General features: G+C 31.6%; 1 protein-coding gene across 2 annotated transcripts in view; it reads left to right on the forward strand.

Annotated features, from left to right (window-relative positions):
• Positions 1–13,292, forward strand: part of STPG2 (sperm tail PG-rich repeat containing 2) — a 688,703-nt gene that overhangs the window by 406,442 nt on the left and 268,969 nt on the right. For both annotated transcript variants that reach the window (XM_058432763.1, XM_058432765.1), the window contains exon 12: positions 9,035–9,150. In XM_058432763.1, coding sequence (XP_058288746.1) covers positions 9,035–9,150 — 116 coding nt within the window. The remainder of the gene's footprint in view (positions 1–9,034; positions 9,151–13,292) is intronic.

Genomic DNA, 13,292 nt, shown 5'->3' on the forward strand with positions numbered 1-13,292 from the left:
AATTAGCAATCAGGATATATAATAATTTTCTTAATAAAAAATTTTTGTAGGCAACATTCTTTGGTGTTTTTATTGATATATTTCATGTCAAAGGTTGTGACCTCTATTAAAATTATAAAGAAAAACAATCTGCGCAGTTTTTGCAGTGATATATGTTTTAAAAAGAGTATTTTGATATTGGTTGTTTAAATGTTTACTCTGAGGCTCTGGACACCTTCTCCTAATTAGGTTTTACAGTTTCTGATGTGTAGCATGTTCTGTTTTAGAGAAGGTAAATGTAATTTTTGTAACTATATTACTTAGCTAAATAAATTCTTTACTTCTGAGCTATAACAAGTCATATATTTATCGTATAAATATGTTTTGTTTATTTCAGTTAATAGTGTACAAATGCTAAGCTTTCGGTCATCCTATAGTTAAAAATACCAAAATCTTAATTTTTTTATTATAGCGTATACTTCCTTTCAAAATAAGTCTTATAATAAGAAGACCTTTTGAGTCTACTTTTATTTCAACTAACAATGGACATTAGTGAAGAAATAACAATTAACTCAATGTTTGTAAAAGATATCCATTTGATATTTGCTTCTTGACTTTCAGTATTTGAAATAGGATATGTTCCTGTATTGTTGCACTGTAAGTGAATAGCCAACTTCCTCTCATGACACACAATATATCTGAGTAATTACTTGGGGAAATTAAGATAACAGCTGCTTTCTGGTAGATATGATGTCCATTAATATGTGTCTTTCTGACCAGCAGAGGTCACTCAGTGTAAAGTGAATAATGACTTCAGCTTTCAAAAAAGACAGCAAACATGACTGTTCTTTTTGAGCAATTCGTTTTTACTTGATTTCTGTTACTAGCAGAAATGCTGTTTTCATCTCTTGCTATACGTGCTTGCCTAAATGAGTGAGGCTGTTCCTTGCGGTTCAAAGATTTTTCTAAACATGAAGGCAAACGTATAATCCTGAAAGAAATGGTTAAGGCACTGTATTTAAATCTGTATATTTTTGAATATTATACAGATGATTTCTAGTTAAAACTATGAGAGAGAAGATTGTCTCTCAGGGAAGACGTAACATTGCATTCTACCACAGAGAGGCAGCCTTCACCCAAAGATAGGATGTAGTGCTATTGGATTCTAGAAAAATAGCATTTAACTCTAGAATTTGTTTTATTGTTGTTTATAACAGGCTTTGAAAGTAGCAGTGTGTGGCAGCCTTGACAACTAGCAATGTGGTAATATGGAGATTTGAAGACAACTTGATTTTTAGAATTGTGATATTTGTGCTTTCCTTAAATGTGTTTATACTTACAACTTTTAAAATATATGGGTAAAACAAAAATTACCTCTGTTTTTGGTGCGCTAGTGAATTAGTAATTAATTCAAGAAAAAAATTCCCTAAATTTATCAACTATGCTTATTTATTCCATCTCCTAGACCCAATTCACCTTTTAGAGAATTGTCATGCTGCGGTAAAAGCATAACATTGTCATTTGATTAATATGATATTTGTTTGGCAAATTTGATGGTTTTGGAGGTGCTGAGACATCTAATGGAGATTAAGAAGGCAGCATGAAGTAGTTTTTACTACTGTTAAAACTAGAGCTATTAAAACCATAAAGTGAAGCCACAGCTCTGCTATTTAACTCTGTTTCCTGTGAAGTTTAAATAATAATTTTCCCCCTTCTACCCTCTCAGGGATATTCCAAGGATGAAAAGCAGGTACTTTGATCCTTACTCATTTTATAACTTATGAAAGTTGTTTAACTTCTCTGAGCTGGTTTTTTTTATTTCTATTACAAAAGAGAAGACTAAAGGTGAGCATGATTTAGAGAATTAATCAAGGTTACATGGCTATAGAAAGATTGAATTTCAATTTAGGTTTAAGATTTATTCTAGAAATAATAGGCTAAAATAACATAGAGATGAAAATATACTTGCAAGCATTGCCTCTTCAGTTATCATGAAATAAGTTTGCCAGTTTGGTCCAAGATTAAAATAGTATGACATCCTCATAACAGAATTCATACTATAGTGAAGGATGTATACTGAAAAGAAAGTCTTTTTCCTATCTTAATACTGCCAGTCTCATGTTAATCTCTTTCGTCCCAGGTAACAATTGCTCTAACATATTTACAAATATTTATGTGATGTATCATCTAAATGCTATTTGCATATTATAAATAGAAATGTGACTTCAATCCATCTATTTCTTTTCATGGACAGTTACTAAAAAGAAAGTAAAATGACAAGAAAATGGTTAAAATGCTTAAAGTCAAAGAAGCAGATTCTAGGTAGCTCATAAATTGATTCTTCCTTTCTTGATTCAGTTCAGTTCAGCTGAATAAGCATTTATAGAGGCTCTACCATAGGCAGGCACATAAGATTCAGATGTATTTCAGAGAAAATTATAGTCTCATCCAGAATTTCGGAAGGTTTATTCTTTGTCTGGATCACTGGTTACCAAGATTATTTGAGAGAAAACTGATTTAAAGTATAAATATTATGGGTTTTGTTGAAATTGTTTTCTGGGTCCCACTTTCAGAGAATATGATTTATTATTTTGGGATGAATCCAAGGGGTCTTCATTTTTACACTAATTGGGATGATTCTGATGTCTGTGGTCCATGAACAACATAAAATATATGATGCTGCATATGATTGTTTTTGTTTTTTAGTCTGATATGTCATGCCCTACAAGAAGTTCAGCCAGAGACCAGTGGAGTAACATTTCTGAAGCTATAGAAGGTTAGTCAATAAACCCTGTGAGCTGTAGGTACTAAAGCCAGATGAGGAATCCCTTAATTATTTGGAAGTAGACATTATTAATGTAAAAAATTCCACTGTTACTAGTCTTGGTTATAATTAACCAGTGGTATGTCTTATCCAAAATGATTGGGACCGGAAGTGTTTCAGATTTCAAAGTTTTTGGATCTTAGATTTACATTATTTATACTCAACAGTTCAGCATCGCTAATCTGAAAATCCAGAATCTGAAATGTATCAATCAGTATTTTCTTTGAGCATCATGTTGATGCTTGAAAAGTTTCAGATTTTGGAGTACTTTGGATTTCAGATTTTTGGATTAGGAATATTCAACCTTAGTTGATGAGAAGCTTTGAAAGGGAAGAATGCTGCTGAATTCTCACAGTAGTCTGCTGTCTCTTATTCTAGTAGGACATAGGAACAAGTTAGAGAATATTTACATTACATGATTACAGGATCATAGTGACCAAAGAATACTGTAAGAGTGAAGAAAAGCATTCTTATTTAGATTTGAATCTATATATAGATTTTGGTTCACTAAAAAGGAGGACAAAGGTTACTGCAATATTCAATGGTTAATCTAATAGTTCTTGTTTAAAATCCAATGAATGTAAAACAATTTTGATGACATCAAACCATGAAAAGTATTGTATCATTCATTTCATCTATAGCATATATTTGCTTTGGGATACAGAAGTTGTTCATTTAAGTTGTAAATGAAATATTAATCTTTGCTTAATTGGCTCCTCACTAAATAAATAATGTAGGCTCCCCTTTCTGGAAACTCTAAACTCTTTTAGTCTAGTTTTTCCTAGCAGAGTTATACAGGTAAAGATGTTAGCAGCAGATTCAAATCCAAACATATTTAGAAACCTTACAATTTTTAACGAGTTGAGAAAACGGCAAATAGTCACAGTTTAAATGGTATACATTAGTGATTTTCTTTAATGTTTGTGAAGAATTTAGTTTATTTAAATCAAGTGTTTTAATTACTTTTAAAATAAAGTTGGTACTTTATTTAAAGGACTTTATGTAACTTCATCTGTGATGTGACATGTTTTAGCATTATCCTGATTTGTACATGTAATATTCCCAGAGATAAGTATCAGTCTTGACAGAGGGAATGCCTTGCTAAATAGAGTGGTGCTAATTTAGCCCTGATAATGGTGATCTAAGGGAACTTCAAATATATGTTGAGACTTACTCTACTTTTTTGCCTTGATAATTTTCTTGGCAATATGGCTTCAAACCTTTACATAAGAACTGTGAAGTATAAAACCAAAATTTGATTATGAGAATTTGCCACTAATATTTCAGGACAATTGTGAGGTATTCTGTTTACCTCAAAGACAACTTCATATTTTATTATTTGGTAATTCTGTTCATTCTTAAAAATAATTCATGTGTTACATATTTATGTACTGCCTACTCAAAGTGGTTTTAGGTGAAAGGTGATTATCCTTCCTTCCAGTTGGTTCCTATAATTCACACAGAAACTGTATTACACCCACATTTATGATTGGTGAAAGTCATTCAAATTTACCTATAATGTACTTACGTTATCACAGAGTGGAAGTATCTTTTTTATAGCAGCAGTTGAAAAACTTCACTTGACAGGGCTTATGGATGTACATTTTGATAAGTATGTATTAGAGGTACACAGATAAACAGACATTGCTGTCTGAAGAGATATTTCAGTCAAGCCAAATCCATATGATTTCGTATTTATATGTCATAACAGTGACAGTTCTATAGCTTAATCAGTGCTAGGAACACATGTTTTAACAGGTGCATGCTTTAGGTAGATGCCAGGAGATGAATTTCTCAGTCTACTTAGTTTGGAGTGCATTAAAATAGTCAATTTCTTGGGGGCTTTGTACACAATAACTTCCAGATACTCTATAATAACTTTAAGATATCCTTGAATATGTAAAATCTTATTTCTTAAAATATGTAATACCCTTTTTATTTTTGAATGGATAATTTAAAGGGATGGCAAAAATAAACGGACATTTTGTTTAAAATTAATGTAGTATTGGGACTCTTTTTTCTTTGTTACCTATAGCTCAATTTAATAGACTGTGCAGTTCTGTGGTCATAATCTGAAGTGCCATTTAATCAAAGCTAGTCTTAGAGGTAGCGGAAGAGCATTAAACCTAAATGTGTCTCTGGCATTGATGATGATACTTCTTTGTGTACTAGTCTTTTCTCTTTGCTATTACTTCATTTGTAAAGCTGAAGAATAAAATCAGTGTGAGAAAATGTGTTCCATAAATGTATAAACTTTCTAAATGACATTTTAAAACCATGAAATTTCAGTGGACAATTTCCTAACTGATTTTTAAGCCCTTTTTAAAAATTGTACTTTAAGGTCTGGGATACATGTGCAGAACGTGCAGGTTTGTTTCATAGGTATACACGTGCCATGGTGGTTTGCTGCACCCATCGACCCGTCACCTACATTAGGTATTTCTCCTAATGTTATCCCTCCCCTAGCCTTCCACCCCCACCCCCACAGGCTCCAGTGTGTGATGTTCCCCTCCCTGTGTCCATGTGTTCTCATTGTTCATCTCCTACTTCTGAGTGAAAACATGTGGTGTTTGGTTTTCTGTTCCTGTGTTAGTTTGCTGAGAATAATGGTTTCCAGCTTCATCCATGTCCCTGCAAAGGACATGAACTCATCCTTTTTTTATACCTGCATAGTATTCCATGGTGTATATGTGCCACATTTTCTTTATCCAGTCTATCATTGATGGGCATTTGGGTTGGTTTGATGTCTTTGCTATTGTGAACAATGCTGCAATAAACATATGTGTGCAAGTGTCTTTATAGTAGAATGATTAATAGTCCTTTGAGTATATACTCAGTAATGGGATTGCTAGGTTAAATGGTATTTCTGGTTCTAGATCCTTGAGGAATTGCCACACTGTCTTCCACAATGGTTGAACTAATTTACACTCCCACCAACAACATAAAAGCATTCCTGTTTCTTCACATCCTCTTCAGCATCTGTTGTTTCCTGATTTTTTTAATGATCACCATTCTAACTGGCATGAGATGGAGATGGTATCTCATTGTGGTTTTGATTTGCATTTCTCTAATGACCAGTGATGATGAGCTTTTTTTCATATGTTTGTTGGCTGCATAAATGTCTTCTTTTGAGAAGTGTCTGTTCACATCCTTCGCCAACCTTTTGACGGGGTTATTTATTTCTTGCAAATTTGTTTGAATTCTTTGTAGGTTCTGGATATTAGCCCTTTGTCAGATGGGTAGATTGCAAAAATTTTCTCCCGTTCTGTAGGTTGCCTGTTCACTCTGATGATAGTTACTTTTGCTGTGCAGAAGCTCTTTAGTTTAATTAGATCCTATTTGTCAGTTTTGGATTTTGTTGCCATTGCTTTTGGTGTTTTAGTCATGAAGTCTTTGCCCATGCCTATGTCCTGAATGGTATTGCCTAGGTTTTCTTCCAGGGTTTTAGTATGCTCATATATGGAATATTTAATTTTTAGTAGATTTGTGTCACCTTCACATGAAAAAAGTATTCATAGTAAGAATGATTACATTATTTATAATTTTAGCCCATTATAAAGAAAACAACTTATGAAATCTGAGATTTTGTAGCTTTATTTATAGAAGTTGTTTTTTCTGAGGCCACTCTAATGTACCAGGATGTTCATATTGAAGGGACAGAAACATAGGTTTTTATTTTAAATTACTCACTGTTCCTGTTATGTTCCATTTTTGCCCTGTAGCATTGGTTGACATTTCATAGAGACTGAGTTGGCACAGGCCTGGAAAATATGCAATTATAAGAATCACCTACTCTTGAATTTCCCATTATATACTAGCCATGATTCAGGCAGACTTTTCATAGGTGTTTGATTTGGAATGAGAAGTTTTCTTCCTTATTACCTGTGATTAAAATGTGACATTTTGGTATCTAAAAAGAAGATAGTTTCTGCATAATCCAGCAATGAATGAGAGCTGATGAAGCAATGTAAGTCTTTGACCTGTATCATATAAGCAATAGCATATGTAATTGAAAGTGTATTTTAAAACCAAGTATGATAAGGCTTTGTTTTATTTAAAAAATATTCTGTAGCTTTAACCAGGCTAAGTGCTAAAATGGAGCAAGATGCATATTGAGAAGTTTTGCTTCAGTTAATGTTCCTCAAAGGAATTCCAATAAAAAGAAATCTACAATTACATTTGAATAATTTCTTTTCTTTAATGAGTTATAGCTGTGAATGTAAGTATTTATCAGTTGCTGTAGCCTGATGGTAAGGGTAGAGAATAGACTATATTTCTTCATAATTGAAAATGAAAGTTACAGTTACAATAGTGTTTGGATAATAGCCTTACCTGTTGCATTAACCTTTATAAATCTTTATGGTTAAAACTACAATTTTCAATTAACTGACTATGGAATTATGATGTACCCAGCTTCTGATGATAGTTTGTATTGTTTTAATTCTGAATACTATGGTCGATGATATATTTTCCCTTACGTAGTTTGTGTATGAATGTCTGTCAGTAAAGATGTTATGTATGTATATGTGCATTATTCCTCTGCACTATAAATATAAATTATATTATTCCAAAGTTGTGCATGCTATTGTTTTATAGTAAGATGGCATTTGCAAAAACACTTTCCTTATCACTTGTTATATCAAAACACATTAGCTTCCCACAAGGAACTTTAGATACCTATATCTTAATTGAGCTGATATTAGAATGATTGGGCTAGAGCCTAGATGTCCTTTGTCTTAAATTTTGAAATGTCCTATATTAATGAAGCTAAAACCATTAAAAATGTTTCATACTAACCTATTAATTTAAAAATATTTTAGATTTTAAAGCATCAACAAAAATGTATTTGCCAAAATAGGTAGATTGAATTGCATGCTTATTAGGGAAATATAGAGAAATTAATTTTGTATTTTATTAATATCATTATATCTACTCTTCTATTTCACTGTTTATATTTATTGTCAATATTCTGTGGCCAAAGGTTTTATTTTCTCTCCCTATACATTGCCTCTCTGATGCCCCCCAATCTAATTTCATTCACTACCATTCTTCTAAAATTATATTCCACATATTCTACAGTGTCCTTCCTAAGTCTTCTCTCCTCTTGAAACATTCTATATAGTAGACCTCTAACATTCTCTTGAAACACAAGATTTGGCATGTGATAGACACTCAATAGTATTGTTTAAAATATGAATGAGGAAAAAAAATACCTCTCCCTATCTTCTCTCTGTGAAGTTGTACTAGCTAGGTTCCATTCACTAGACCACAGGTCCCGTATCCCTGGGCCAAGGACCTATACCTGTCAAGGGCCTGTTAGGAATCAGACTGCCCAGCAGGAGATGAGCAGCGGGCAAGTGAGTATTGTGGCCTGAGCTCCACCTCCTGTCAGATTAGCCTGACATTAGATTCTCATAGGAGCTCGAACCCTATCCTGAACTGCACATGCAAGGAGTCTTGGTTGTACGCTCTTCATGAGAATCAAGAATCTGCCAGAATTTACTTTCTAAACTACCACTTTTCATGACTATTTAAAACTTTTAAGAACTACCCATTGTCTATGAAAGTGGTTCTCAAAAGTTTTTAGAGATGTTGTGAATAAAAATAATTCAAACCTTTTCTACTTGGGCTTTACCTACAAATTATCCCCTGGTCACTTCTGTAAGAATTTGGGGGCATTGAAGAATACAAGTTGGAACCGATTGGCTTAAGTACAAAAATCCTTATTTAGGATTAGGCCTTGTTCCATGCAAACCATCTGTTTACTACATTTGATTGCTCCATCTACATTCCATCTTCGCGTCTTGATTTCCATAATGTTTACTGCCCAGAATGCTGTTAAAGCACCTTTCTGCTTCTTTAAATCCTATTTATATTTCCAAATGCAGCTCAAGCCCTAACTCCTCACTGAACATGTGAATGAATATTTAGGATATAAGAGTTAAGCATCTTCATTCATGATGTAAAAGTATATTGAGGGAGTACTGTTTTCTCTTTTTTGGAAATTATTGCTGTAATATATTTAATTATTAGGTAAACAGATTCCACCATCTTATGCTTATCATATTTCAAAGACATAAACCAAATGATTTTAAGCATTCAAAAACATTGGGTCCAAGATTGTTTCATGCTAACTTTATACATTAAGAGCACAAACCTAATATTCATATGACCAAAATCAATAATTTTAAAATATGCTTTGTCATAATTTTTACATTTGTTGTCTCTCAGGTCCTGCAGCATACAATCCTGTTTTAAGGAAATCTTGCCCCATACCCTTATTTGTGAAATCATCAAAGCGCTTTGAAGAGTCCAAAGAGATTACTCCAGGCCCAGCAACATATGAGGTTTGTCAATATTTTCTTCTTATCAGTGACACAAGAATAGAATTAATTTCCAGAAAGTACTACAAATGTATATATTAAAGTCCTTTTCATATATTTTATTCACATTTCTGATTAATGAAAATATTTTGACTAAGGAGATTTTTTGAAGATGTAGTCTGACATTAAAAAGAATTATTTAAGAATTTAATAATTATTTAAACAACTTTTCTATCTCTAAATATGCTTTGCAGTACTCATATATATAATTTATTTATATTCCTACAAATATTAAAGTTCACTTGTTTACATAGTTGTTTGTATCCATACATTGAAATCTCTTAGTATTTATTGAAATAATTATTTCTCAGAGAGCTCACAAGAAAGCCCTATGGAACAAATAAAATTGTGTGTTGCTCTTTTATTTTCTTTTAATGAACATGGATGCTATATTTAAGTTCATAGTAAATAAAGGTGTCTTTTAAGCTATGGACCTTCTGATCATAACCTGAAAGATTTTAGAAAATGTGTTCACAATAGCCCTTTATTGCCCTTTTGAGAATTAGAATGAAATAGGTTCCCCATTCCTACCCTACTAACTATTGAAAGTAAAATTTTATAGTGATTTGTAACAATTAATTTAACAGTTAATTCTGAGTGCAAACCAAAATGAATGTTCTTTTTGGGGCTAATGACAAGTTTATTTATATTGAATACATGTTTTTCTCCTTACTTAAAATGTCACAATCTAAGGCCAGGCACAGTGTCTCATGCCTGTAATCCCAGCACTTTGGGAAGCTGAGGCGGGCAGATACTTGAGGTCAGGAGTTTGAGACCAGCCTGGCCAATATGATGAAACCTTGTCTCTACTAAAAATATAAAAATAAGCCAGGCATGGTGGTATACACCTGTAGTCTCAGCTACTCAGGAGGCTGGGGCAGGAGAATCACTTGGATCTGGGAGGCAGAGGTTGCAGTGAGCCAAAATTGCACCGCTACACTCCAGCCTGGGTGACAGAGCGAGACTCCTTCTCAAAAAAAAAAAAAAAAGTAAGTAAATAAAAATAAAATGTCACAATCTAAATACTTTTCAGTATTCCATCAAAGGAGAAAATAAAAGAAATGAAAATGAGTAATTGAAGAATTGTTATCTTGTTGGCTGTTTATTCCTCCAAAAGACAAAGACTAATGCCTGCTGGTTAAGCAAAGCTAATTTTATTAGACTTACTTCAGAAAGGGAGACTCTCTCGAGAGTATTAGTACTATTTTCGATGGTGGAAGTCAAGGGAGAGTATTTATATGGTTTCAGGATCTATGCTAGGTGACTTAAGGCAAGTCTTGTAAATGGGGAACTGATTAGGACTGGGCAAAGTTTATGATGTTTGTTTACTTTAGATTGATGAGCATAGTGAGGGAAGGTCTTTAAGTATTGATTAATAAGATATTGGTCTTGATAAGTTGAGTACTTTAGTTGTTCATAGTTTGATAATATTAAATCATATTGCATCTTTAGTTGAGCAATTTCTCTCCTTTAAAAAACTCATTTTAATGGTATCCACAAATAATAAATGTCAGCCAATCTAATGGTATCCTTTTTCATTTTGTGATGCATTCTTCGTAAAGGATGTTCCCACTAGTCTTTCCAGTATTTAAGATATTCTTGCTCTTTCTTTCTTAAGATTTTATAAATTTAATATTATATATTTATGCTTTATGGTAGATGTTTATTATGCAAAATTATTTCCCATGTCAGAGAAAACATTTATGGGTTTTATATTGTTGTTTGTTAAGGTATTCTTGAAATTTCAAACTATTACATCCTATATTTACTGAACTTCAAGGTAACTTTTCTGTTGAGAACTGAGTCTATAATTTTTTTGTGTCTTCTTAACACCAATTTATTTCCTTGAATAATTAAAAACCTTTTTCAATACATACATTTTTCATAATTTTCCTTCTTTAAAGAAGTTACTTTTAAGTTGATGGGTTGATAAATTACTAGGTCTCTTTATTATTAACTTGTTCTTTTAATTTGACACTCTCTCATGACTTTAATAAGTTTAAATTGGTGACTCTTGAGAACATATTTGCCATAAACATTTTACTTTTTTTAACAGAAAAAAATAATTCTAGAAATGCATGATATTGATTTAGAATTGCAATTCAGTTATACTTGAAAATTACTTAACTGTATGATCTGCCATTGAGATAGTTATATATTTTTAATGTCTTATGTCCACAAAGGATCCCCAACTGTCCAATGCTGGTGGTCCATACAATTATATTTGCAAAAATTTGGAGGCTTCTTAAATTGTACACCCACATTTGTAATGTCTGCTTGCTATTTTCATTTTTTTGTAAATTCTCTCTTGAGTTCCCCAGACAGATTTAGTTCTCTCCCCATTTTTGATGAGTGGAGGAAGGTCAGAGTTGCTTTTGGAATATATCTTACTTTGCCCATCTTATTTCAATTACTAGCTAAGCTGTTTGTCTTTGCTCCTTTTAGTTATTGATATTTATTGGATTACTATCATTGACCTTTTTGAAGATCTAATAAAAGCTAGGGAGAAAATGTGTGTATGTATGCTCATAAAAAATGTGCATACAATTTTAGAAGGTTTATTAATCTATAAAAGTTCACTTATAATTTCAACTGAGAACTCTCAATATTACATTATGAGCTTCATGAAGGCAATGATTTATTTAATTGTATATTATTCAGGTTCCACCCACAGAATCTGGCACCTAATAGTATATTAATAAATGTTTATTGAATAAATTAGCAAAATGGAAAATCAGGATTTTCTTTTCATAAATCACTAATTTTTATCTAGACATAAATTTTTCCTCATTGACTTAGTTCTCAGTGAAAAGAATATGTACATATTCTTTTAAAATAACAGTATATTTTATTGATTCATTCACATTCTCTTGTTGAATCAGTCTCTTGACCAAAAAAATGTTTTTTTAAGGTTTAGATAAAGCTTCAAATACAGTGGAGTGAAATACACTGATTTTTTATTTGCTTCACATATATTGATTTTCTGAAATTTAAATTAGACAGTGACTATGTGAGAATATTTTAAAAAGCTAAATAGAAGAAACTTCAATGAATTTAACATTATAAAATCCTTTAACTATTAGAAAAGATTTAAATATATCTCTTAAAAAGCAAAACTTCTGCTGAAATTAATTGAAGTTCAATAACACAATTCATTTTATGAGTATAGGTTTTAATTTTTGCAGGTTACATAATTGCTTGAAAAATCTCAGTTAGAGATTAGTTTCAGAGTGAATTTTTAATAGCAGAATTGGGTAGGAGAATATAAGTGAGACAAAATATTAACATGTATAAATCCAGAACATGTTGAGAATTGGAATCACACTGTAGGTTTAGTTTATTACTTATTTTCAGTTCTAAATTTAAAAATTGAGATTCTTATTATTACTATAGATTAACACCTTTTTGTTAAAGTCAACTCTATTTTAAAAAAACATTTATTTGGCTGTGATTTTATAAACTAGAAATCGATGCATGTGTGTGATAGTACTAATTAATTCAATTGAGTCATTTACTTTCTATTACTTTGAAATTCTTTTGATGAAAATTGTGCACTTAGAAGTTTGAATTCAGACTTCACATCACATTTTAGATTGATAAGTATCCCATGAATATGAAAATTTAGAAAAAGCACAAGAGAACAATCTGTAGTGCAATTAGTTTCATTTAAACATCTATTCAAGTAGTACAGAAATTAACAAAGATATATTTTTATGAAAAGAAAATTTTACTCAAATGAAAAATTATAAAGGAATTTATTTAGAAAATCCCTTTGTTAGCAGATTACCCACTTGTTTAAAACCCTCATTCTGGGTAATTTTAAAGAAGGAATTAGTAGGTATTTTATTTTGTTCTTTGTTTATGGAATAGAATAATTTTATACTATAGAAATGAGAAAATGCATTAACATATATGTAATTTAATTATATTTTCACCAAAAATAGAAAAAAGTATTTTCTCTATTGCACATTCTCAGAAAAATAATGTTAAATGGCAGAAAGATATTTTATTGGGAGTATAGCAAGAGATCTTTAAAAAGTTTTCAGTTTTTCTATTATTATTTTAAATAGCCCTATAAAGATGGTTTTATACCTGATCTTTGTTCC

The sequence above is a fragment of the Hylobates moloch genome, unplaced genomic scaffold (genome assembly GCF_009828535.3).
Source record: "Hylobates moloch isolate HMO894 unplaced genomic scaffold, HMol_V3 SCAFFOLD_2, whole genome shotgun sequence".
In the NCBI taxonomy this organism is placed as follows: domain Eukaryota; kingdom Metazoa; phylum Chordata; class Mammalia; order Primates; family Hylobatidae; genus Hylobates; species Hylobates moloch.